The 27,921-nt window shown below is 42.6% G+C and overlaps 1 protein-coding gene across 4 annotated transcripts in view; it reads right to left on the reverse strand.

Annotated features, from left to right (window-relative positions):
* The window catches only part of FAT3 (FAT atypical cadherin 3), a 475,200-nt gene that overhangs the window by 13,102 nt on the left and 434,177 nt on the right, over nt 1-27,921 (reverse strand). For all 4 annotated transcript variants that reach the window (XM_040977305.1, XM_040977303.1, XM_040977306.1 and 1 more), the window contains exons 19-21: nt 18,169-18,303; nt 15,628-15,785; nt 8,897-9,365 (exon numbers count right to left, since the gene is read on the reverse strand). In XM_040977305.1, the coding sequence (XP_040833239.1) occupies nt 8,897-9,365; nt 15,628-15,785; nt 18,169-18,303 (762 nt within the window). The remainder of the gene's footprint in view (nt 1-8,896; nt 9,366-15,627; nt 15,786-18,168; nt 18,304-27,921) is intronic.

Here is a 27,921-nt window from a genome sequence, read left to right on the forward strand (position 1 = left end):
AGACAGTCTCCCCATCACCTCCCCTTCAGAAGTGAGCAACACCTCCAGCTCCTGTGTACATGGGAGCTGCACATCCCAGTTGTCCTCTCAGCTGGAATGTGGGTCTCTCAGGACCAATCTTTCCTACTGTCTGCAGGTGTTTCTTCCTCTAGAGTGTTTCTCCTTCCTATGGGCACAGGAATACAAACTTGACTCCCATGATGGTGCAGTTGTGATAGCAAGTTTTCACTATTACCTTGAAGTTGTCAATGAGGTTTTCCTCATTTTTCACCTTTGATAGTATTACTAAGAGCCATTATGTCTCTTACTTGAAGGGCTCTTACCAGTGGTCAGTAACTGGTGTGGGGAGTTTACAGATTAGGACATCAGGACTGTGTGTGTGTGTGTGTGTGTGTGTGTGTGTGTGTCGCTCACAGATCCAGAGAGGGCTAATCTCGGCTTGAGAAGGCTATTGGAAAGAGAGAAATCACCATTCTCAAGGGGAGAAATTTGTGTAGTCTCATTTTCCTGGCTCCCAAATCTTATGGGATCAGAGACATACAAAGAAGAGATATCAAAAAGTTCATGGAAAAAGTTGAATTAGAAGATATTTTGATGCAAAAATTTGAATACCATGCATAATTATTTTTCATGCTGTATCTTTATAATTTTTTAGAAGATTCTTCATATGTGGAGAATCCCTGCATACAATACTAATGCAACAGGGAACTCACAAGAAAAAAACATTGGTTATGCAAACTGCAACTACAAGGTGCCAGCCTGAGGTCTGTGGGCAGGAGGCAGTAGTTTGAGTTATGATTGCTTCAAATTATGCTGACTTGGGGTTATTATTTTTTCCAATTTGGAGAGCTGCTTACTTTAATGGAATTGGGAATTGCTAAAAACAGGTGAGAATGGGTAAAATGCTTCTTCATGTCACCTGGGTAGTTCTTGGTCAGGGTATTACATTACTTGGAGATAAAGAATAACTTGTGAGCATGGATTAGATTCCTAAAGGGTGGAGCGGGCGGTAATCACCCTTCAAGTCTTTGGAAACCACAGCAATGAAGACCTGGGAGTTCAGGAGGGGGTAGCCTAAGGTAAAAGGGAAACAAGGGAAAAACCCTGCCACCTCCCACAGCTTCTACTGCGCCAAACAGCTGACAGTTTCTTATATAAAGCTGTCTCAGAAGCAGCCGAAGACAGCAGCAGTACAAAAAAGGGGCTCTCTGGAAATAAGGGCCATTTTAATCACTAGCATAGAAACTGGATTTTAACGTGGGTCATGGGCCTGATTTCTTATCCGATGGCAGAGAAGCAATTGGATGTCTCTGCGCCTTGGAAAATCAGCATTTAAAATGAGGCTCTTCCATTGCGCTCTCTTTTATTCACACTTCCTCCTGCATTTTGTCATTTTCATTATCTTTTGTGGAATATCTAGTGCTACTTGATGCCGCAGCCAGCTTGACTGATTAACCAATCCACACTGATTGAGTGCCTGAGTAACAGGCAGCGGTGTGCAGGACCCAGCTCATAAGGGGTCATGAGAGATGGCTTTTGAATATTCAAGGATGTGGCAAGCTAGTTATTAAACCACTGGTGGTCTGACATCAGCCATGGCGGGAGCATTTATGCCTCATGACCAGCAACCACTACATCTCACAGCTTGTGTTTCAGAGGGTTTACCACAGGGTCTATGGCTGGCACTGCGAACAGACAGACAGAAAAAGCACCATCCACAAGCACCTTATGGAGAAGGAAATGGAGATACAGAGAGGTTATTCATGCTCATGAAGCTCGTGTGGGTTTGAAGTGAGGCAGTCTGGCTGCAGAGCCCTGAACTGGATTTCTCTGTTTATCAAAAAGAGAAGTGAATCGTCTAGGGTTTGTTACTAGATTTTAAACCATGCACAAGGGGTCAGAGGTCCTTTGGAAGAAATTTTGCTTTTAGAGCATTAAAGGCGGAATTTTCCTGTGAGCATAATGAAAAGAAAAAAAAAATGGATTTTAGATAAGTGGCCAGATAAAAGAAGAATGATGAGTAATGTTCAGCCTCTCTGAAACACTTGTTTGTCAAAATTAACCTACTCGCACAAAGCAAAATTTATTATCTCATTATCCTGTCATGGGTTATATTATTAATATTTTTTATAATATTGCTAAGTCTGCTATAATGATACTAAGTCATCTAATGTGTTAGTGTTTTAAAATCACTCACAGCCACTCTATAAAGGAGTATAATAGTCCTGTGGAGGATAAAGAAGAGGCCCATTAGCATCCCCACTCCTAAGGGCATTACCAAGGATAGGTGCTGTTTCATTTTGTTTTTTGTTTTTTGTTTTTTTTCCCAGGGATGTGATACAGCTCGATAGTGATCAAGCTTGAATTTGCATCTGGGGTTTCTGATACACATGCCATTCTAACAGACTATTGGATTAGAATTTGTCAGTGAGTGGGAATTCTTGCCCAGAATGAGGGAGAGGCCAGTGTTGACTGGCTACAGCTCTCCGGAAGAACAGAGGTTGCAAGGAAATGGACAGTGTCACACAGCCTTCTGGGAAGTAAGCAATACCGTACATGCTACAAAACAGAACAAGGGGAGAACTCTGAGAGATGTATAGGAGACTGATCAGAAGAACACTGAACACTTTCATCAGTACAGAAGTAAAATAAAACTCAAGGAGAATCCACAAGTCCTATTAATAAGAGCAGTTGAGGCAGAGGGGAGGGATTCAAATAAGGAACTCATGAACAATAACAGTAGCTCAGTATGTGCTATAAAAAGATTCTAAGAACATTTGTACACTATATCTGGCTTAATGTTTTACATCTCTATGCCATAAGTGCTGTTCTTACAGATATTTCACAGATGAAAAAACTGAAGATTAAATAACATAGCCTTCCAAGGTTATATAGCCAATCGGTGGCAGATTAGCTTACACCAGTTTTCAGATTTTAAAAGGAAACTGTCCTACCAGCATTGACATAATACAAGGGTATGTCAGAAAGTTCATGGGAAAAAGGAATGAAAATGTTTATTTTGGTTTAACACTTTTCAAAATCCATCCACCACACATTTTTCTGAACTTGTTGAAGATCTGTCGTGTGCATGAATTTCATTTTTTTTTAACAATAAGGATATCTTTTCATTCAGTTTCCATGAACTTTTGCAAAAATTCTCATGCATGCACACAAATGTCGTAGCGTCTTCCCCCTTACTCAATTCCAGCAAAACAAGGAGTATATTTTTAAGCCTTGCTTCAAAATTGTACTCCTGTTTACAATCCTTATACTTGTAAGCAACACAAATGCTTGGGGCTGGCACATTAGCTCAACTAGCTAATACTCCACCTCCAAGCATATGGATGCTGGTTCACATCCCAGCTGCTCCACTTCACATACAGCTCCCTGCTTGTGGCCTGGGAAAGCAGTTCTATACGGCCCAAGGTCTTGGGATTCTGCACCCACATGGGAGTCCTGGAAAAAGCCCCTCGCCCCTGGCTTTGGATCAGCGTAACTCCAGCTGTTGCACCCACTTGGGAGTAAGTCCACAGATGAAAGATCTTTCTCTCTTCTCTCTGTAAATCTGCCTTTCCCATAAACATAAATAAATCTTTAAAAATGCACATGCTTTTGAACACCCAGAAAAACTTAAGATGCCTCCTCCGTTCCTTGCTCAAAGAGCATTACAAAATCTGTTAAATGTAAACACAGAAATAACAATTTTACAAGATACTTAATATCTTGTAAAAGCTAAGCCTTTTAAGATGAGCCCTACAACTTTCTTGGTGAAAGAAGAGTATGTGAAAGTTGAAATAGCACAGTGAAGAAATGGGCCAGTTTTCTCTAGCTGTGTTCACCTCCACACATAATTAGTACCTCATTATTACTAATGTGTTACAAATGAGGCTAGGCCTAATATTTTCCTTGAGGCTCTGGAAACTTTTAATGTGTTTGCAACATTAGGTCCACGGTCATTCCCACCTTGTGGTATGTTCTTCTGTTGTTTGATTATAACCCACTTCCTAGCTAGGAATTATCTTCTTAGTATCTATAATTATTAATGTTATTACCATCAGGTTTTCACAGGTTACAAAGCAAACAAAATAAATTCAAAGTTAGAAAACAAGCTGTTTGGAAAAGAAAAAAAAATTTTCCCTATTAGCTGAAAAGCTCATCCAAGTAATGTGCGTGGTATGTTCACTGAGTCTGGCCTTTCCTTTCCCAGGCCTTCCTGCTCCATGGGTCAACAGGCACAGCTCATACAGGATCCCTGCTGAATCCCGTTAATCCAGGGATGAGGAAGCCAAGGGACAGAAATGCTGTCCACGGGTCATAGGCCCTGACGTACCCATTACTCCACACAGAGCTGGTGCACGGCAGGCACTTACTTAAACCTATTTTAAGGACAAGTGAGCAAAACTCCATCTTCACATTAAATCAAGTTTTATAAAATACATTTTTTATAAAATACTGACCTTCAGTTTCTGGATGTCTTATGTCTAGTTATTTCTCTTAGCATTCATGAGCGCATGTTCTGGCAAATACCATGATTAGATTTCCAAATGTCAGTGGTTCTCAAAGTTGGATGGCACAGAAGCACCTTGGAGCTTGTTACAGAATGACATGCCTGAATTCTGCCCCTACAGACTGATTCTGTAGGTTTGAAGCTTTCCTCCTATAAACTTTCTTGGCATTGTTAAGTTCATGGATTTCTAATTTCAATTCAGTAACCTAGTAGAAGATTCCTCTGATATGGATAGCAAATGACATGAGCAAATTAAACGTGTTTTGTATTTGTATTAACCATCAAGAGACTCTCCTATAATGAGGTTCTTGGGTGATGAAGATATGTCTCTGAATTTGAAAACCACCATTCTCATCATGAAAGAAACAGAAAGAGCTAGACTTTCTGTGTCTCAGGGCATCACGTAGGCAACTTGCTAAAATGCAAATTCTGACTGCTTGGGTGTGGGGTGGCAACTTAGATGCTGCTTTTCTGACATTCCCAGGGGTGTTGCTACCACTGGACCCTGGGATGCATGGAAGGGCAAGGGATAAGGGCATGTGCAAAGGGGGCAGAACCCACACACTTGGGTCAAATCCTGGCCTTACACATTATCAGCTCATGGGAGGCTGGCTATTTAGCCTCTTTGGGACATTTATCCATAAAATGGGAGTGATTACGTAGGAGAGAACAACACTGTTTTGAGAATTACTGTGATAGTTAAATGGGCCACTCAATGAGGACCTAAAAAGCAAGGACCAAGCACATAGTAAGGATCTAAGGAACAGTAGCTCTTACCAATACAAATTTAACCCATTTTTTCATGTCAGGAGTTAGGCTTTTAGTCTGGCGTTCTAAATGACTATTTCTGGCCTGGTGACGGCTTGACTTGCTTTACCTCTTTGTAAAATTATAGATCTGCTTCAACCAGGTGTGTCACGAATGGGCTGAGGCTGAGCACCCTACAGCATGAAAGGGTGAGCTCTGCTTACTTGGCTGTGGGTGATTACTGGAAGCTCCTTTTCTACTGGTCTGGAAATTCAGGGGTCAGGATGAACTCTGACCATTTCTTCTCCATGGTGGTTGCTATTCCCAGTTCATGTTTATATGAGACACATATAATTTAAGACTTTACCACGAGAAGGCCTTCCCCCTGTGGTTGATTTATGGAGTCATATTTAGGCTCTTATTACAAGTCAGTACTCTGGGCTCTGACTCCCTGGGGTTCCCATGCTAACTCTTGGGACAGCCAGAGCTGTCCCCATGGTCAAACCTGCTGACTATGGCATTCCATCCCAGCAGATGTGGCTTCTGGGACCTGTGCGCCAAGGGTTTGATTGAGTTTGGGGGTGGCTGTAACCAAATTTCACCCCATTGAAAGAAATGCTTATTTCTGTGGCTGTCTGCTTTAAATATTCTGACTGTTCTAGAATAATATGCCAGGATGGCTGCAATTTGAGAGTGGAGTCTGTCACCAAGACAGCCTGTGACCCATCTACAGCTTTGTTTTCAGTGCTCAAGTGGATGATCATGCCAAAATCCTTGTCCTGAAGTTTTAGAGCAACACACAGAGCAGGGTCTAAACAACAGAAAGGTATTTAGACATTTAAGTTTTCTGATCAGTCTTTCCTTGAAAAGAATCATGATCTTAAGTAACCTCACTCCATTTTCTCTAGTCTGTCCTAGGAGGAGACAGAGTAAATTTTCTTCCATTAAAGACTCAGTCTTTTTGTCACTTTTAAACTAGTACTCAGAGCACAGAAGATTTTTTTCTCTGATTTTAAAGTATTTTACAATTAGCTACAGTCTCGTGGATATGAAATAAAGTCCAAACTGTTGGTTCTTTTCTTTGTTGGCTCCTTCACCTCTCCTCTAATTTACAGAAGTGGGAGATAGGGACCAGGAGCCTAGAAAATAATCCTGATATGAACAGGCCATGTGGAGGGTGGGTCAAAAAATGGCTTTCCTCACCTCTAGTAATCCTGTAGTCAGGAAGCTGGTAAGCCCTTTCTTGTGTAACAGAAGAGGGATCCTGTCCCTTTTGGTTCCCCAGAGAAGCCATCACAATTCCTTTTCTTGTATTTCCTGGGGAGTGGGGCAGGGTTTGTTGGCTCTGGGCTCAGGACTGCTCTGTTTGGGAGAGTTGGGATGCCCATTTGGGAATATAACTGAGGGCTTCTGAGATGAAAAACCTGCAGGTCACGCTTGAGAGCAGCCTTGGTGGGGAGTTACCGCTGCTCTTCCTCAACAGAACTGATACAGTTGGAGCTAAGGAAAGATACTTCTTTTAAAAAAAAAAAAAGATAACTTCATTTTAAGAAAGATCTTCATTGTAGGAAGACTTTAGCCCCCAAGCACAAATGGCAAAACAAATCAAAATCAAAAGCAAAACACACAAAGCTTCTGTATCCGCTTGGAACAAGAAAGCGCTATGTGGAATCCTAGTCCTGAGTGCAATCATAGGAGGAAGTGGGGGCGTAAAGAGAGCATGCTGCCATGCAAGGCTGGACCACTGGAAAGGAAGGCAAGTATACAGGAGGTGGTTTGCAATGCCGTGAGTTAGCTAGACCAAAGGTGATCTTAAAATATAGGGGAAAAAAAGTGGTTATTCTTCACTTCAGTCATAGTCATTTAATTAACACACCTTCACTGAACACTTAGCTAAAAGATTTCATGACAGTTTAAAATGAAGTGCAAATGCACATGCAGGAACAAGATTCCATATTTTTCATACAGCCATTATTTTAGAGATAACCATTTTGGAAGCCAACAGCTTTGCCAGCTAAAACAACGTCTTGCCAGCCTTAAAAGTACATTACAATTTGTGGCTGTGTACTGAAGATTTGACATGAAGTGGTGTTCTATTTCAACCCAATTTAATTATATGCTCTTTTTATATATCATAGATGGTTCACACTAGCACAATTGTTTTGCCTGGTGAAAAACTGGCCATGACTCGTCATAATGTGCTGGTTTATAGAACCACTGAAGTATAGTTACTGCCCATCATCCAGGAATTACGGCACCATAACAACCCTTTATTTACATATACTGCTGAGACAGTAAAAACAGCAAATAGATTTCTTAAATCGAGAAGGCAGAAATTTCCCCCCAGGGTACTTGGTCCTCATTGTGGCAGTAACATATGCAAGTCTAAACAACTTCGGTATCTGTATTTCGGCTGTGCATCATTTCCTGGACAGTTTATAACATTCTAATAATAAAATGCACTCTACATTTGGAGTTGGGCTTCATGAACACGAGATGGTAATGAGCACAGCAGAATCTCAAAGTGATTTGTGAGGAAGGGTTTGATTTGCTGGCCACAGCCTGGCAAGCTGCTCTGCAAAGGGGCGGACATGGATTCGGTGGTCGGGGTGCTGGCGGGATGCAAGCCTGGAGTCAGGAGCGTACCTGACTTAGTTCACATGAACACAAAGTCAGGGCTGCCTTTATCTTTCCACTCCCGGACTATAAGAATCCTGGAAACCTTCTATAAATCTCTTCTTTGCGGGGAAGCGTCTACTCCTTTCTTGTTTATGATGTACCTTTAGGGGGAAATATTCAGGTAGACCACCATCCCCTCACTGACCCTTATCGTCCTGAGACTACACACATGTTCCTTTCCCATATTCTTGACTTTTTACTCCTTTGTAGAATTGTCAGTAGATTTATTTTTTCCTATAAAGGTTTCAAAAGTTTGCTTGCAAGCATCTCCACTCTGCTTCTATTCCTGGGTGGCAGGCTCATTACCACCACTGTTACCTTGTTAGTAAACTGTGTCTACACTTGGTCAGCAGTTCCAGGCAGCGAAAGGATTATGCACAGACAGCGAAACTGAAGACGGCTGTCTCTGCAATGACAGGCAGCTGGCACGTGGGAGACATGCAGGTCCTTCAAAAAGCTGCTCGGAAATGGAGTTCAGAGATCTGGTTATTTTGCTACCACACTTTATTTAAAATCCATGTGTACAAGGAATCGTCAAAAAAGTTCCTCAAGAATGAATATTATAAAAAATGCATGGATTTCAAAAATTTTGTAGCAAAATAAGTATATCCAAATCCATTAGCTTTTCGAAGCACACGTCTATTTAAAAGGTGGTCCTATTCATCCAAACTGCTGAGACGCCTGGAAGGGGTGTGGATTGGAAAACTCTGTCTATGGCCACTGCCCTGCACATGTGGTATGTCACAAACAGTTGGCTAAACTGACCACTCCTGCTGTGGCAAGCTCTGAAATATCCATTAAGTGAACAAGGAAGCTCTGGGAGCAACCTGGTTGTGAACACTCCTTTCTGAGAGCTGTGAAGGTGGGACCTTCTACAAGTTCATCCCGCACAGAGAATCCCCTCTTACTGTCCCCCACCCCAATTGCTACTGCATATAATGTCCAGGGTATAGGCTCACTTACCACCAGAGGGCAGGCTTGCGCAGGTGCCCCCATGCTGGCACGGACTGCGCTCACAGGCATCTGGGTAGAGCACGCAGCCCAGCTTCAGCTCGGTCAGACCCACCACTTCTGCGAAGCTGCTGCGTTTGTTCTGCAGCGGTAGCTCGTTATTATTCAGCACCACTGAGTCCAGGCAGCCCTGGAAGCCGCTGAGCACCTGGGTGACCCGCGTGTCCGTCAGGCTGCGGATGTTGTCCGCCTGCACCAGGGCACCAAAGTAGATGGTGCTCTCAGTGCTCAGTGTCTGGAAGTAGAGGGGTGCCCTGCGCCGCTCCACATAGCTGTCGTCCAGGGACAGGCTGGTAAAATTGCGGTTGAGCTCCAGGAATACGGAATGCCAGCTGCCGTCGTTGACAGCGCGGCCTGAGACGCCCAAGATGCCTGGGCCACTGCCACAGTCCAGCTGGAACCACAGCTTGCCATCCACAATCTGCACGGGAAAGAACAAGAGGTTCCTTTACATGTCAATCTGGCCACATCTGTATATGTAATCTACTGGTTAGCTGTTCCCAGTTAGAAGTCCAAGCCCTTCCCAAGCAGCTTGTAAGGTGCACCTTGCTTTTATCTAGATATAAATCTCTGGTTGATTTTTATACCACTCCTTTCTTCTTAGCTGCCATGTAGGCCTCCATAGGGCCTGATACTTCGAGTGAAATGAGCATGCTTCAGAAACCTATAATTATATTTACTATTGGTTCTCATCTCTAGGCATTTACTCTTTTAAAATCTACAGCACTGTCTTGTGCAGTGGTGCTTCTTCGCTGAGCCCTTTGTAGTCATTCCCACCACGGGAATGATTTCTATTAACTCAATATTTATTGAACAGCTATATATGCTACATAGTCTGCAAGGTCTACAGCAGCCACACAACTAGATCACAGCAGGCTAGCTGGGATACACATCAAGTAACCCCACATATTACATCATATGCATTCCCAGAGTAAGTGATGTGAGTGGTCTACAGGGGAAAGAGAGCAGGAAGATAGAAAGGAAAAAAAAATCCCATTTCTCAGCTGGAGAGACCCGCAGAGCAGCTCACATCTCATGGATACCGACAGCTCCAAGCCGTGGAGCTACAATGGAGCACTACCTGCTGCTTTGATTACACCAGCTGGGGCTGAAACCACAGCTTACCACCCCCAATCTGGATGGGGGAGGGGTGCGTGCAAGATGCCTGCTCCAAGAGCTGGATGGGCACTGATCTCCTTCCAAGAGGCTAGCCCCAAGGCACATTCTGCACAGGAAGAGTCTGTGTTAACGAAGCATACTGGCTGGCACAGAGCTGCAGGGTAGGGGCTGGATCTCCAAAAAGACTTAGGTTTTGCTGCTGCTGGGGTGATGGGGTGGCCAATGAGTTCTCTGTCGTCTACTCTTGCCTGCGTTCCTGAGATGCAAGGTGAATCTAGCATCCTGAGAATGAGAGTTCTTGCCCAGACAACACATTCCTATGTGGCCACAAAGAGCATCGCGGCCATAAATTATTAGGGACAGAGGCTTGTTTCCTGGCATTTATCTGTGATCAGCAGGAAGATCCCGTGAAGGCCAGGTCAGAGTCACGCAAGGAGGTGGATCTGGTCTTTGTTGAGGCTCTATAGGCATTAGTAGTTCTGTGCAAAGAGAGATACTTGTTGGGAGACGAAAAAGACAAAGGAAGGGAAGCAAAATGAGAAGAAAACACACATCTTTCTAGGTCACTAACAGCCACAGCGGCATAAATATCAAAGGAATTCATGGAAACAGGCTGGAGAGTCTTTCTGATACGTTTCACTGCTAATAGACCTGTCAGCAATCACTACAGAGCCACTTGTGTGCCCTAATTAAGGACTTCCCTGTGCTCTGCAGACAACAGATTCTTAGGAGCTCTCATTTTTTATGCCTTTGTGATTCCATGGATTCTCCCATCCTGTATAAAAATTCAGAGATTCCTGCTGCATCCATATGTGTGTGCATGGAAGCAGGCAAGGGGCCTCATGAACCAGATGGGGGTCTTGTGGGAATTTAGGAATGCTGAGAGCAGCTTAGGTTCTGTTGCATACCACTCAGGTCACCTGCGGAGGAAAGTACTGTACCCACTGCAGAATGGTTAGCCCCATGAAATACACACATGCACACTCGACTCTGCTGTCAATGCACTGATGTCAAGACTCGCCACAGCCATTCTCAAAATTTCCGCAGGTCATCTTACGATACTGCTCATTCACTCATTCTGACAAAAGGCACTGCAAGGAGATTGTAAATCATACCAGTGGCAACACCTGGATGATATCCCTATTTGTATTTTAGTGGAAGTAATAAAATGACCAAATGTGACTTTGGAGATTACTTTCCTCTGGCACATCTGTTGCTTTGCTCCAGGGCTGCAAAAACAGAGTCCCCAGTCTTTCAGGGAAGAAAATGTGGTGGCGAGGGTGCAATTCATGTAAGTTTGTGTAACAGGTCATTCAATTAATGTTACTTGGTCCCCTCCCCTACTCTCTCCTTGTTGGAATAGTGACCGAGTTACTAATTCATCCGGAAGAACCTAGTAACTTTGCCTTATTCAGACACATGGAAATCCTGCAACTGAGGTCGCTTCAAACCATTCCCTTTGATTCAGTTGCAAAATAACAGTAGTAGCATTGCCGAATGAAGCAAACCAGATGCCTGTGTGCCTTTTACAAAAGTCATTTGAACCTATCAGCCTTGTTTATTTGACAAATTAGCATGCTGATAGCAAAAGTTGCCTTGTAAAAAGCTAAAAATTTTCTGCTATTTCATTGGGGTACTTTGCCGGGGAGAAAAAAGAATGCTTTGTTCTCTTGGTAACTAAACTCCTTTCCTATGAGGAAAAATAGGCTCTGATCCCTATTTGGCCCTTTTTTTTTTCTTCAGAATAGGGTTTGCCCAATTTTAAAAGAGTTCTCTTTTCAGAGAATGATGCTTGCTCTAACCAGCAGGCAAACTGTTTTAATACAAACTGAGTTACACCTGCAACTGTGTAGCCTATAACTGAAACCAAAGCCTACGGCAGTGATGTGTAAATGCTCTGTCAGTATGGGCTGCGGCCAGACAAGTTCAGTGAAATGCATAATTCCGAGTGACCTGTCGTATGTCATAAAAATATATAGGAGCATCAGGATTGAGATTATTGATATGCTTTAACTTGGCTCTTTGGTGGCTTGGGGTCCTGGGATACAAGAAACAGGAGCTATCAGAAGTCAGTTCTATTGGAAAGCAGGGTTTTCAGTAAAACATGTAAATTATGGCACAAGGTCAACAACTTCAGGTTCTTGGTGTGTGGCTGCAGCAAATGCAGTATAACTGTGGAACTTGCAAGAGGCTTATTTAAATATTTTTGAAAATAGTACTTTCTAAAAGCCTATTTTCAAGGCTGCTATTAATGGCTGTCTGGCACACAGTAACGGCTCAAAAAGTATGCTGTGAATGAATACGTGATTGGGTAAATGATTATCTCAGCTCTCTGGATCTCTATGTAAATCACTATGATACCCTGAACCATGGACCCCCTGTCACAGGCCCAGACTCACTATTGAGTAGCAGCCACAAGGAAAGAAGTTCCTGGATCATTCTTAGTCTCAGTCTCCTCCCAGGGAGAAAGCAGACACTCATCCCACATGGCGGAGGAGTGGCCATCAAGAATATGTGAAAGTACTTGGTAAACTCATAGACATTTGATCACTAGTATAAAATGTGATGATTACAAGCTAACGGTACTTAATGACATTGCTATATAGGTTCTAGCAACTATAACTTCTGGGGAGTTTCCTCATTATTATTCTACTTTTTGTTGGAGACATGACGTCATTCCAAATGGGCTAAACTGTAAATCAAATGAGCATTCCCTGTATTCCCTTTTCCATGGACACTGGAGTCCCAGACCAGCTGTCCAAGAATCACCAGAATGCAACGATGCATCACCTATAACTTTGAGAAAAGCTAACACACATGATTCTTTTAGATGAACCACAAATTATTGGAGCTCAACGACTGACATCGAGAAAAAGTTGACTGCCTTGGGGCTTTCTCTTCTGTTGGCCTGATGTGTTTCTTCTCTAGAGATGAGCAGAGTCATTGAATCTGTCCCACTCTTTGTCATTTTGGCTGTCAGAGAACTCATCATCATGATTTGTGCCTCACTAACGTAGTTACCCTGGATTTAGGTCTTTTAATAATGATACTCTTTCCTGCTATGTTGGTTAGCTCTTAACCTTTTATTTTCATCATTATAGTGCTTTGATTTTACTGCATTTGGGTGCATGTGGTAAGTCTTGCATTTCTTTTGGAAGACAGAATATTACTGGTGAATAGAAGAATCACTGTCTTATTGCAGCCAAAGACAATCATACCCTTTATCCATGAGTATTTCACTTCTCAAGACCTCCATGTAGTTCTTTAGCAGGCTTCAAGGGGTGCTGTTAACCCCACTGATTGTCTTAAGTACATTTTCAGAGAATGTGCTTGGACTGAGAAAACATACATAACTGATAGGTTCAATTTAAACAAAGCACTTCAGCTTAGTATTGAATCAAAGTACAGGGCACATACTGTAGCTAAAGCCAATGAAATTAAATCTTGCATGAGGTTGAAAATGTTAAGCAAACAGATTCAAATCCCCTTAGTGAACATTGCTGGTGACTGCAGGAAAATACCTGCAAGACTATAGGCCAGCTGTCTCCTGCTTTGGGCAAACCCAACATATGAAAAGCAAACTTATAGAACAGTCAGAGTTGGGTTGATTATTCACATCACGCCTGGATTAACACATGAGTTCCTTCAAACAGCAACCATCCCAAGTTCATCAGAATTCTATTTATAGACATTCACTTTACACAATTTTCAGAAACATGATTGTTACAGAAAATACAATATACTTTAGGAGCTAGAACTGCCTATGAGGCTTAATTACTGTTTTTTCCTTCCCCAGGGATTTGCTAATAAATTGTCAAATGACAAACTCCATCTTAAGATCAAGTCACTTAGGCTCAGTAGTTTTGATTCCCTCTCAAAAAGAATACTGTATAAGAGATTTATTTCTTCTGCATGTTGTGTGACCTCCAGCCCTGTTAGAGCTTACAGGAGAAGTGAGGAAGAGCATGAGATGCAACAAAGCCTCTAGGAGCTGGTGGCTCTGCCTGAGCAGAACACTTTCCCGGCCGCTGTGCAAACCCTCACATCTCAGCACTATTTAGAAAAACTTCTCTTGACTTAAGGCAAGCAACTCAGGCAGCAAGAGGGAATGAGACAAGACTTAGAGGTCTTTCAATTTTTCTTTTCCTCTGAATGCCTTATTTGAATGCATTGTGCTCAAAACTACCTCCACAAAGTGCTTGTCTTATTTTTTTTGAAAACATTATCTTCCTTTACAGAGCTGAAATCATTCTCAGCTGAATGGATAAGGAATGTGAGACATTCCTTGTAGAAGTAGCCAACTTTCAAACTCCTTTTCATTCACCCTGGCAACTACCTGGCAGCATCAGAAGGTGGTAAGTAAGAAGTCTGATCGCTAAGAGAAATCACTGGCATTTAACATCCTCCATATTTCTTCCTTTTCTCTTCTGCGTTCAGGACTAAAATCTAGGGTAACAAAAAAGCTTGCATGTCATCTATCAAACAATAGAAGGACAGAAGCTAGTAAGACTTATCCCAGTTCCTGCTGAGCCTGAACCTTGGGAAAAAAAAAAAAACACCTTTCCAGCCATTTCTACTTGGATGAGCACTTTCTACCAAATACCGAGTACTTCTGAATGCATCTTGCACAAGCTGGCATCAAGCCTGGCGAGAAGGGCATCAGATGAAATAAGTCCTCCTCCTCCTCTTTCCTCTGTGGAAGGCCAAGTCTACAATAGCTGTAGTGGCAACAATGAGAGCTAAACACAGTATGGAGATTAGAGCTTAGAGTGAGAGTCCTTGAGAGATGGGTCCAGGCCTTGCTACTTACTAGCTATGCAACCTTGGGTATGTGACTTAGCTGTTTTAAACGGTCTTCCTTTTCTCCATCAAATATAGATGATAGTATTAAGACACTCATTATACCAACTTTCCAATAAACGTAATGATGCTTTAATTGCTATTGCTTTAACAGATATTAACAATAATAATAACAATAAATCTTTCACCAATGTTGTTTTTGCTTTCATGGAAGCACCATAAACCCAGGACTGAATAAAAACATCCAGCTTGCTCTAAAGGCAATCTGACTAATTTCGGATGGTTTTTGATCCTGGGAAAAGAATTAAAAATTGGGCCACTTGGGTCATGATAACATATATGGAATCTTCCAGATCCAAGATCACCACCTTCCTTCATGCGCAAGAACAAAAGTTGCCTTTGGTGAAAGCAGACACATGTGGTGGACGTGGATAAAGGCCGTCCTTTCAATGGACCACCCCTGTTGAGGAACTGATTAAGAGAATGTTCTAATGAGCTGTTGAGTGACTGTGGAGCCAAGGAGGCCAGCCTTGAACTTGTTCTTGAGGGAGATGCCTCATTCTACCAAGAGCCAATTTTGAAGTTTGCTATTCAAAAAGGAGTGCATGTTGGCACCCTTCCCAGCTCTGCTGCCACTTTCCTTTGCCCTAAAGTGGCTTTTGGTCTGAACTTGAAAGACAAAAATGTTTCAACAGTCCTCATTCCAAGAGCCAAAACACGAATACAAGAACTGACTGGAAGCAAAGATAACCTATTTTAAGTACCTTTAGAATTATGCAGGGATTTGCTCTGGTGTACATGATAATCCCGTTGCTTTGCAGGGTTCGCAGACGCAGCGCTAGCTTAAAGTCTTCTTCTTTACTATTTTCAGAAAGCCGGTATTTGATGTAACTGTTTCCAGCAAAGCTGAGAGAAGTGTGCCCTGAAAACACCATTGCAAAAAGATGCATAGATTTTTAATATCCAAAAATGAGCAAGAATATCTGAAATCACTTCCCCAAACCACCAACCACCTAGAAAACTGGTTGAACACCAATGGAGTTAGTGAAAGTGTTGAGGAGAAATGTTTGTGATTTAAAAATTGATTCTCCATTTCATATCATGGTCTCTGATTACAAATAAAAACACAACTACCAAAAAAATCTTGATTGTCTCTGGCCAATGGCAACTTGGTAAATTCCATAGCTTGGATTTTCTTATTGTCACCAAATTCCCAATTTTCACTTTCTAGAGTTAAGGTTATTAAGACACCTGCTTATGCATCCCACTCCTAATACTCAGGCACTCAAGAATCTTCAATTCAATTAAACAGTGGAAGGACAACCAATGCATTTCAAAATAAGAACCATATTCCTCAAATAGCCTAATGTCAAATAGCCAAGTGATATCATTTGCACATGTTATTGCAGGCAGCTGATAGCGATGAAATTATTGAGAAGTCACTTCTTCACAATTTAGTTTGAAAACCTGTTCCTGGACTCAAAAGTCTGCAGCCCAGTTCTAAGTTCATTTTATTTTCAATTTGCCATCCACTTCATGCATTTAAGAGGTAGAGTAGTGGTTGAAAAGTTGCTCCATGTAGGTAAGGCAGAAAGTGTGGAAACTCACCAAGTGGACAACCAAATGGCATTCTACACAAGAGAAGGGAGATTGCCAGAAAGCGACATCAGAATTTAGGGGATTTTCATCCTACATGTCCTGCTGCTGTGCTCATGGCCTGAGTATTGAGGTTGCAGCACAATCATTTTCTTCCAAATATAAGATGACTTAGGCAGGCACTCTGGTCATTTTGTCACCTGATGGGCTTCTACATTATTGAAATTTACTAGGAAAGACCATCAGCATCCAATTAAAATAAAATGGCAATCTATTTGGTATGGAGAGAGAGTGCTCCCATCCTTTAGTTTACACCACAAATACCTGTGATGCTATAGCCAGGCCAAAGCTAAAGCAGGTGATAGGAGACTGATCCAAGTCTCCTTTATAGACAGAAGTATGCCAATTACTTAGACCACCAGAGCTGTCTCTGGGGTCAATATCAGCCAGATGCTGGAGACGGTAGCCAGAGGCAGGTGTTGAGCTCAGGCCCTCCAATGTGGGATGTAGGTGTCTTAGATGCAAGCCTAAACACCTGCCCCAGCTTCCATTTATATGAACAGTGCTTATCTTGGTAAGGGCTGAAATTTTAAAACCTAGTTCTTGCAAAGTGCCCTTCACATACTAGGAATAATTATTTTTTATTCCCATTACAATTACTATTATTATTATTATCAATACCTAACTATTTCTAGGATTCCAAAATTGGTACCAGTTAATGTGTCTCAAATGCACTCTCTAACTAAAAGAGCACTGTCTTGGTACCAGAAACGATGGGGCTGTCATTGCGGCATAGTAGGAAAAGTTGCCAACCGCAATGCTACCTTTCTATATGGGCACTGGTTCAAGTCCTGGTTGCTCTACTTCCAATCCAGCTCCCTGGTAATATGCCTAGAAAAAACATCGGAAGATGGTCCAAGGGCCCCTACCACCCATGTAGGAGACCTGGAGAAGGCTTCTAGCTTCAGGCTCCTCGCTTTTGGACTGGCTGCTGTGGCCATTTGAGGAGTGAATCAACAGGTGGTTGGTTTAGCCATCTCTATGTCTCTGACTTTCAGCTAAGTAAATAAATCTTTAAACAATGAAGCATACTCTTTTTAGGAAAAGAACTGGTAGAGGATATATGAATCAAATGAAATATTGAAACTAATGGTCACAGAGGAGCATTTGAATCAAAATTTGCCTAAGACATGGAAAACATGCCTCTCTGTTCTAGAACATGAGGCTACTTACAGCTTTCTAGTGGAGTCAGTCTACTTGGTTTTCTTAACTTGATTTGCATTATGGGACTTTGGCAATGTGCCTTAGTTCCACTTTCTGTCCATCTCTGTTTTGTGTTCACACATTTGTGTAACCCTCTGAACATCAAAAGCCATGCCGTAGATATCATGACTCCTCTGCCTAATTGACAGCCTTCTATTTTTCTGTAATTTTATATTCATAACAGTCACATAATATCACTGAAAATACATGCTGTGTCTTGCCATTTTGCAAGGAGTCTACCGACGGTACATTTTTCTTTAGCACAGGCTGTATCTGGGATAAATCCCAAGTCAAGCAAAGGAAAAGTTAGCTGTGTTCCATTCTCAATGACAATGTAACATGCAGACAGAAGTGTCCTCTGAAGGGACTGGGGGGTGTTAATGTACTGAAGGGCAAGCTTTAGAAATATAAAATTGCAACCCTCATCATTCTACCACAGTCTGCACCTGAGCACTCTCCAAGCTTCCCTGGTGGGCACTGGCAAAGGAAGGGTCTCCTGCTGGCTTCGTAACCGACACACTGCATGTCCCCCGGACACGGCTTATCCAGGCAAGGATCGTTGGACCCCGGGCACAGTCCTCCTGTGACAAGGGGGAAATACAGACAGTCAGTACACAAATGGGTTGTACAGGCTCTGAGCTTAGTCTATCCAAAAGACGATGATCCCAATGGGCTTCAGCGGTTGTGCGTGTCTGTCAAATGCCCCTGCGTCTGCCAAAGAGGGGGGTTGGTTAGGTGAAAACAGAAAAGAGCGAAGTTCCTGTGAAGCTAAAATATACTGTGGTCCAACCTGGATCACCTTCATCAGGAGACAGGGACTATCTGGCAGCATTCAGTCAAGTGGAGTTTCTGGACCTTGGTGGCCATTTGAACGTACCCCTTGGATTTATAATAATTCTACATCCTTCTCTTGTTCTGAAATACCTGGGGCTAGATTTCAAGACATGTTAGCTATTGATTGTAGATGTGGAAGAAAAAAGATGTTTCTAAAGAGATACAAGTATGACTGAATCTAAGTTGTGAGAGCACAGCTTCCATTGTTTCCTAATCCTTTTGGCTACACGCTATTTTATTGATTAGCTGTAAACCTACCATACCAGCGATCAAAAAAGTAGAATTAGCCTTGGCAAAGGAAGGCTTCCTTTTTACCTCTGTGTTGTTCACAGCACAGCAAGATGAAAGGCTAATCCTTTCACAGGGAAATCCTAGACAGCAGATTAACTGACTAAGGCACAATGCAGGACCCAAGTGTGTGATGGCAGCGTTGGAATAAGGGTAAATATCGGTGCATGGATGCAAGCACAAAAGTCCTGAACATGGCAAGTGAAACTAGTTCACCTGCAATCTGATAAGAGTTGAAATAGTACAAGGACTACAAAAAAAATACATAAATCAAAAATAACCCACAATGGCAACAGCAATTTCCCAACTGGGTTAGCAATGTCCTAAACGAGTCCCTTTCCCGGGAACCCAAAATACACTGGCCATCAGCAGTTCATGCCTAGGCACGGCCTGGCCTATGATGATGTTCCTTTCAATAGTAATTCTCTTTCCTTTCCATGACACAGCTGTTTCTTTGTCTAGGAGGAAGCAGAAATACAGTGCCAACTACATCTCAATATTTTAAGAACGATAATCCTGGAGAGGAGCAACATACACAGCACTAGCAAAGTCAGAAATCATAAATCCTATTTTCCACTGGTTCACAGCTCAGTCATGAAACACATTCTTGGCACTGATCCAGCTTGAAAAGTCTTGGAAGATGAAGGCATTTTTAGCTGAAAATTTAGAATCGTCTCTTCAGTGGCTCTGTAAGGCCCAAGTGCCCTGAAATATATCTTCTAGATTTCTTTTTATCCCAAATACCTTTATTCCTCTGCCATGTATTTGGCAATATTTATGGAACTTAAAACAGCTGTGTGACCATCTCATGACCTGATTCAAGACACTCTGGTTTTTCAATGATTTTTTTTTTTGGTGCATTCACTCAACAAATAATCACTTGGCTGAAATGGTCCCACTTTTCAGAAAATTCACTAAGTACAGTCATTCTTGAGGAAGATGATGATGATAGGAGTGGGTGTGGAAGGATGAAGGAGAATGACAGCTCACAGCTCCTCCTCCGCTACCCAGGAATGAACAGGCAAGCACATGATCGCCAAAGTAGAGAGTAACTGCCATGACCGGGATATGTGAAAGTAACGAAGTACCAGAGGAGAAAGAATTCTGTGTGCTCGGAGAGTATCAGACATCTTCATAAAGGGGGCATTGTCATTCAGGCTTGACGAGTGAGATCCTGTGTGTAACAAAAGAACAAGCCAACCATGGAGAGCAGCTTAACCTGACGCCTGTCTTTAATTCACAGTAAGATCACAACTCCATGGGTTGACTCTGCTATATTCCGCTCTGGCTTCATCGCTATCTTTGACAGCAGCATACACACTTCTGGAGTGCTCCTAAATACCGACCAGAAGCTAGCACATGAGAAAAAAAAAAAAAACAACTCAGCAGGATGCTATCTTGGCCATGTGGAGGTGGCAATGTGCAAAACTCAAAAAGGGCAGGCCAAAAATGTGATGCAAATTCTGGATATTTTTCCCCTAACTACACACACACACACAAACAATAGTTTATGAATTTAAGAACTCTACTTTCCCTTCTGTGGGCATGCCTTTGTCCTTTCTATTTTACCCCACCTAAGGCTATCTTCTCTATAAATTTCTGTTTCTGGGCCTGGCATGGTAGCCTAGTGGCTAAAGTCCTGGCCTTGCATGCACCAGTATTCCACATGGGCACCGGTTCTAATCCTGGCACCCCGCTTCACATCCAATTCCCTGCTTATGGCCTGGGAAAGCAGATGAGTACGGCCCAAGGCCTTGGGATCCTGCACCCATGCGGGAGACCCAGGGGAGGCCTCAGGCTCCTGGCTTAGGATCAGCGCAGCTCTGGTTATTGTGGTTGATGGGGAGTGAGTCAGCAGATGGAGTATCTTCCTCTCCGTCTCTCCTCTCTGTGTATATAATTTTCCAATAAAAATAAAATAAATCTTTAAAAATAAAATAAATTTCTGTGTTCCTGAGAACAGCTACAGATATGTTTATCATTTTGTTCTGCCCCAATGGAATGGCTACACTGATAAAACAACTGACACTAACAAAAATTCAGTTTCAATGTTTCAATTTCAAAGAGGGAAAGCAAAGCTTTTTATTTCTGTGCGAATTGTGGTAATATTAAGAAAAAAGATAGTTTTCAGTGCTAAGCACTATACTTCCTAAAAGATCCATCATTTGGGTAAGTTTTACCGTGTATTTACATGTTTTAAAGCAAAAAGCCATTAAAACCAGCGACTGGAGCTCAAAACCTGCTTTTTGTTATTTTCCATGCTCTGTGTTGCCACTCATATAATCAACTCACAATCACTAATGATTATGCTAGGTTCCATCCCCGCTTGCAAAGCTGTAGCTCAAGGAACATACAACATACATTAATGCAAATTGTGCAAATATATTCTAGAATAATCCTATTAGATATGTAAGAGTGCATAAGTACATTCATTCCAGCAGTATGTATTTTGATGGGTTCCTTTCTTTCCCTTTGCTTATAGGCTCTTTAGGAGTGAGGAGTCCGTTTTGGATAAAGGACATGTCTTTTGCTGCTGTAAAAGTCTTCCACCATCTCATCCCTGAGTCCCAGACTATGAGCTGCTTGGCACAAACATCCGGCTCCAGCTGCTGCCGTCAGTTTGCTCTGTTCACCCACCCACTTTCCTGTGGTTTAATGTGGAACCAAGGAAGCTAAAAGTTCGGAGGTCAGTATAAATGTGGCATCTTCTTAGAGGTGTCAGAGGCAGCCACGTATGCAGACTGCAGTCTAGTCCCTGTAAAGACTTCTCGCTGTAGGAAAAACAAGTTCCTCGGAATGACATGATTCCCATATCCAACGTGACCACTCCTTCCTTATACACTGACAGCCCCGAGCCACAGCACATGCCCCTCGGCCTCAGCGACACTCAAGTCTCTTGGGGACATTCTCTCGGAGGCAATGTCCTTCTTTGTAGTCCAAGCCCTCCGTTTTTGGCCAGGTGACACCCAGGACACTTTCACTGGATGCTGAGGGGTTAACTTGTTTTTAGAAATCAAGATTTATACCATCACCTTTCCAGGGAAGTATAAACGTGTCTGCACCATTAAGACCCTTTTTGCATGTAGAAGGTGCCTCATCTGCTCTGGAGTATTGGTGAAGTGACAGCAATGTTACGTCCTAGTGCTTCTGGGAAGAGGTTTATCTCATTATCTATCATTAAATAATCCAGGTTTAATGAACTTGTGCTGTGTTCAGTGATAGCCTGGGAGCTGGAGACTTGTGAACCTCTCCAGGCACCCATCAATTTGATGCTGGAGTGAAGTTGGAAAGAAAATGGTTTCCCTTTATCAAGCCGAATGACAGCACTGATTCTATGTTTGGGTAGCACCAGGCACTTGTAGTTTCTGTCACAACCTGAAGCAGACATAGTGAGTCCCATTCCCCATTCTCACGTCCCTTTGGGATGGGATGTGGTGTAACCAAAGCAGCACACTGCACCAGCAAGTCACAGACCTGGATTCTGACCTTGGCTAGTTTATTTGCTGTGTGGCCTTGAAATTCCTTAGTCTATGTGGCTCTGGACTTCCTTTTTACAAAACAGTCAAGATAAAGAGACTTCATAGAATCGTGAAAATAAAATGGGCTAGTCTATATTTAACACATAGATGGAAAATACATAGAATAAACATATTACTATAAGGTCTCAATACTGGAGGCACTCATTTGACGCAACAACATGACAGAGCCCTGATCTCGAATCTAATCTTTCACTTGCTCTCCTTTTGGGGTCAGATTCGTGGTTTGGAAGTTGACAGGTGAGAGGAAATCTTGTGTGCACTGGAAGTGTAAAAGTCTGGAGCTTTTTATTCATCAGAGTCATGTGGCATGCACACACATGTCAACATCCTCTCAAATGCAGGTGTTCTTTCCATGCAGCCTCCCCATCAGGAGAAATGTGCACAGAGTCTGGTCATTTTCTGAACAGAAGACTTCTACCATCTGAAGGTTTGTACAGTTAGAAATTTACATCACTTCCTACTGAATCAACGATACATGATTCATTTTCACATTCCAGCATGGTGGCACATGCAGAAAACAGAAGGGAGAGCCTCGTATGATTGCACTGATTTGTTTTACTCACTCAAAAGGAAGAAGGATGGTAGACAGAAATAGAGAGATAACCCATCTGCTAGTTCACTCCTTAAGCGTGTGGGAGCTGGGAACTCAATCCATGTTTCTCATGTTAGTAGCTGGGAACAAATCCATTACCTGCTCTCTGGCAGGGTGTTTATTAGCAACAGGCTGCAGTCAAGAGCAGAGTTGGTACTCGAACCCAGAACTCTATTATGGCTGTGGGCATCCAAATGAGATTTCAACTACTGTGCCAAACACCTGCTCTGATCTTAGGAGGGCCTCATTACCATATTTAGGATTCTGTCCATCTTCCCGGCACTCCACAGTGCCTTAGATTTAAGGCCATGTCTTTAGCCAATATATCACTATCTAACTGCAAATTATGCTGCCATTTAGAGCCAGTTTCAACTTCTTGCTTCAGTTTCACCTCATGTCCTGAAGCATTCATAGCCAAAGGAAAACATCTCATATCTTGAATTCATGTGCTTTAGAAGATCTAATATTGTTGCAAGTGCCACTTCATAACCTTTCCAGTTCATGCATGGCCTAGGAGAATGTGAAAGACATGCTATACAGAAATCTCAGCCACACATGGTCTCTTGTGATTCCTCAGAAGTGGAGAACCTACTAGAATGGTATTGCCTTGGCTTTACCGTATTTTCTATATGATTTCACTAAAGGCTGAGTGCTGTTTCAGTCAAGCCTTCTCGTGCATTCTGGAGATGAGTGATCTGCAGAAATGAATCTCTCTGAATGAAAATTAGAAACTAGCCAGCTTGTAGGAGGAAACTGTTTAAGATTCAAGGGATGTCCCTGAGGGATAGTCAAAACCCTTGGGATAGATCCTGGTGGTTTTTTTCTCAGCAAGTTAGCATTAACATGCATCAGCCTAAGAGCAGACTCAATCTTAGATTTGCTGTAATTTAAAAAACAAACAAACCATCACAACCAAGTTTTAGCTTTCTTAATCGCCTCATAGGAGCTTTCATCACTTTGTTTCATTGAACTTATGAGAAATGTACTGCTACACCCATCTAGCAGCAGGCTGTTTACCCGAGCTACCATGCTCTTCCCAAGGACTAGATACTGTACTATCCGGCCCAATCATTCTCCTTTCCATCAGCCTGATGCATGATGCTGTTTCATGCTCTGTGGGGGTGGGGAATACATCAGGCCTGTTTCACTATGGCTCGCCAGGGTCCTCCCAGGGCCTGATGTGAAATGGCATTCAATTAACTTCTGAGTGTAGGAGCAAGCAGAAGGATACTCCAGACCTACGGGTCTTTCTGTTTACCGATTCCTCTTCTTAACATGCATCCCCTGTGTGGCAAAGAACCATCATGACAAGCTTCATTGCTTCCAGTGCCTTCCTTGGATTTGTCCAAGCGAAACTGATAACTTTGCCTTTAATGCCTCCTCTGTGCCCTAATTATACCACCTCTAACTCTTAAGAGTACAGATTTGTTTACAGCCAAGGAGCAAAGAAACTTCTGCTGTCTGCTTACGAAAAGAGTAGGCAAAGGTGATATTCACCATCCTTAGCTGTCGTAAGGGAAGCCTGCAGAGGACGGCTTAGACAGATTGGGTTCTGTGGGGCTCTGAAGAGTACAGTTGGGTAACATGACAAGGAGATGGATTTGGTGTACTACTGTATAAGGCAGAATCTCATCTCAGGGCTGACTTGAGAACTGATGGCACTGGTGCTCAAAACTTGGCTGAATTACTAAGCGAGAAATATAGGAAGAGGAAGTCTGCAGGTGGGGGAAGGATAGAGGGGTGACTTCCAAGTTTCTTCCAAATCTGGGCAGAGAAAGAAAGTGTTGTGGTTAAGAAGTGCTTTGAGTCAAACAGTCAGGTGTGACCTTGGCTTAGCCATTTATCATCTATGTGACCTTGCACAAGCTAATTTGCCTCTCCAAGTCCTGGTTTCTTTCACTTTTGAAGGGAGGTAATGGCCCCTCTTCTTTAGGATTATTGTGAGAGTTCAATGCAATTACATATGCATGAAAAGCAGCATAATAATGTCTTGCTCAGTCGGTCAGTTGTGGTATCTGACACTACTTAATCTGTCTACTCACTTATGCATTTTTTTCTCACCTGCATACCTCCTCAGCCTGGAACCTTCCATCCCTCTCACCTACCTAATTCTAGGCATCCTTTCAGACCTCTTTCAAGTGTATTTCAGTCTTCTTATAGTACCCGGGCCAAATGCTTGTGACAGCACACTCCCCCTCTGGGTGACAACATGGCTGCTGTCTCATTCGTCTCTACCTGGCACAGAGCCTTACCCATGATAAACACGTCACTATTTCACGCGGAGCTCCAACCTCTGTTCTGCATGACATGCGTGAATAAAGACTTGACACAACTGGGAGCTTCCTAGCCTTTACTCCCCCTGACACATGGGTCTGCAATCCTCGTCTTCTGACTAGGATTTCACTCTCCTAGGTAAACATCTCCTTTAAATTATATTCCTATATCATATTTCTTAAAAGTCAATGGATTCTTTCAAACACAGACTATGAGCACAACCCCGCATGCTGCCACAGCACCCCTTCTTCACTTCCCACTTCTTTAAGTTACAGTCAGGTTCATCGAACACTGAATTATACCAAGCAGCCATCATCTCACAGCATCAGAACTTTGTGTTTCTTGAAGTTCTCTTCAAACATGGTACCTGATGTGGCTGGCATTGAATGAGCTAAAATCCAAGGCTGGTTTCACGGAGTTACAGCAACTCAGCATTTAGTTTAAGATACTAATGATGATAATTGGACCCCAAAAATCTGCATGAGGAAAAGATGAACAGAAATTGGGAGGGCTAAGTAAAATTGAGGCCAGATCTGCATAAACATGGTTCCACAGCCCAGAATGGACAACTGACTCTACTTATCACGCTGATTATTCCTCCAAGTGGTGGGAAAGTCCATTAATGAGCAGTGAGCTCCCAGAGTAAACAGATGAGCAGCCAGTAGGAGCTTGCTGTGCTGTGGCAGGAGGACACATATTGAACTCTTCTCTTTTCAAGTGAATGACAGGACACCTAAAAGTGCCTAATGCTTACATTAACAACTCTTCATGACATTTTTATCTAAAAGGAACCTTAAAAAGATGTGAAAGAGCTATTCCTATTATAACTAAGAGCTTGCCTCCTGAACCTGGTCTTCCTTTTTCGCTCCCCTTTTCACCCTCCTGTGAGACTTCTCCGGGTGGTTTTCTGATCACCAGTGTTGTCATCTTGGCTATGTAGCTGGGCTCCCAGGCTTCATGCTAAGTCTCTTGATCATAGGATGTGAGGCTCACCATCCTCAGTGAATGTCCCCAACACAGGAGTCTGAGGGAATGTCCGCCTCACTAGAATTATGTCTGCCAGGAAGATGGGGTTGGGTACTCTTACAGAGTCCTTAGCATGCAGGTAACAATTCACATTAAAAAAAAAAAAGGAACAGCCCCTGATCTTAAGATGCAGATAATAAAACACTGGCCCAAGGGACCCTATATAGAATTGGCATGCCACTCTTACCAGCTGTGTAGCCCTGGGCAAGGCACATAGCTGTTGCATTTATAAAATGAACATTATCATATATCACCTCCTGGAGACAGGACTGGGCAAGATGACCTTTTGAGCTTCTTTTACCACTAAAAGATGAAATTCTATTTTACAGCTTAATTATAAGACTGGTTTCAAGGTGAGAGAAGGCTGGGAGCATAGCCTGACACTGCCAAGGAAATGCTTGCTTACCAATCAAGTAAGTGCTTGCTTTTCAAACTCACAGTCTGCTCTCTGGCTCTCTGGGAGAGAATCACAAAGATTCGGGGCATTCACTATTTGCCCAGAGTAGCAAGTTTTGTGAGGATTAGAGGTGAGGAGTCCTAGGCAGGGGAATTTCCTTGAGACATACTGCACTTAAAACCTAGCCCTTCCAATCCCCACAAAATCAGCCCTCTACAATCCCTTCTTCAAGGGAAGTTAGCGAAGCCTTTCCTCCTTGTCCTTGTTTGATGAGCTTGGGGAAGGAGCCCAGAGGTGGTTTCTGTGTAGAAACATCACAGAGAGCTTTCCTTTGCGCACATTTCTGTGTCCTTTTCTCTTGCAAGCGTTTACTAGAAGAGCATCGCAGCAAGAAGATGCTAAGCTGACTTCCAAACAGCCAGCCCTAAGGCCAGTGGCTGCATTTTTCTCATTTTAAATCTTCCGTGTGTAAGACACTGCTTCCCCCACAGATTTTGGCTATTCTAGGTAAACATTCATGCACACACATATATAAAATCTGTATATCACATATATAGATGCTCATCAATATACACATACACCCAATATATTTTCACAGATGAACTATATAGTGGAGACTAGCAGATTGGGAAAGTAAAGATACACTGCAGTATGCATCTCTACTCCCAAATAAAAGAACTCCCAATGAAATTGTTAAATATACCTTGACACTACGATACTTGATTTTCTAACATTGCCTATCCCTATAATGCTATGATACACTTAAATAATAGAATGCTGGATTTGTGACTGTTGCTGAAGGACTATGTTATTGTAATAATACAGGGGAAATCAGTGGGTGGGGAGAATGAGGAGGGAGGAAGGGGAGGAGGGAGAAAGCAGAGGGGAGAGGAGAATCCCTGTACCTGCAAAGCTGTATCATGGAAAATAATAACTAAAAAAATATATATATATATAAAAGGCAGGGGGAAAAAAAGAAGTGTGCTCTCCCAGTAGGAGGATTAATTAACTGGTATTCTTCTCCTGCAGGGTCTGCCCTGTCCTGTCTGGAATCCTTGGGAACTGTGCTGTGAATCAGTGTGTGGAGGCCCTAGCAGAGCTTTGGGACATAAATCAACTTGCTGCCAGACATCTAGGTAAGGCTTCAGACAGCTGGCACTCATAAATCCTGCATGGTGGTGGCATCTGCCAGAAGTGCATTTACCTTGCATGGCTGCCATGAGTTACTCTGCAGCTGATTTACATATTC

This window comes from Ochotona curzoniae, unplaced genomic scaffold (genome assembly GCF_017591425.1).
Source record: "Ochotona curzoniae isolate NIBS_2020 unplaced genomic scaffold, NIBS_Ocur_1.0 contig_2723, whole genome shotgun sequence".
Lineage (NCBI taxonomy): Eukaryota > Metazoa > Chordata > Mammalia > Lagomorpha > Ochotonidae > Ochotona > Ochotona curzoniae.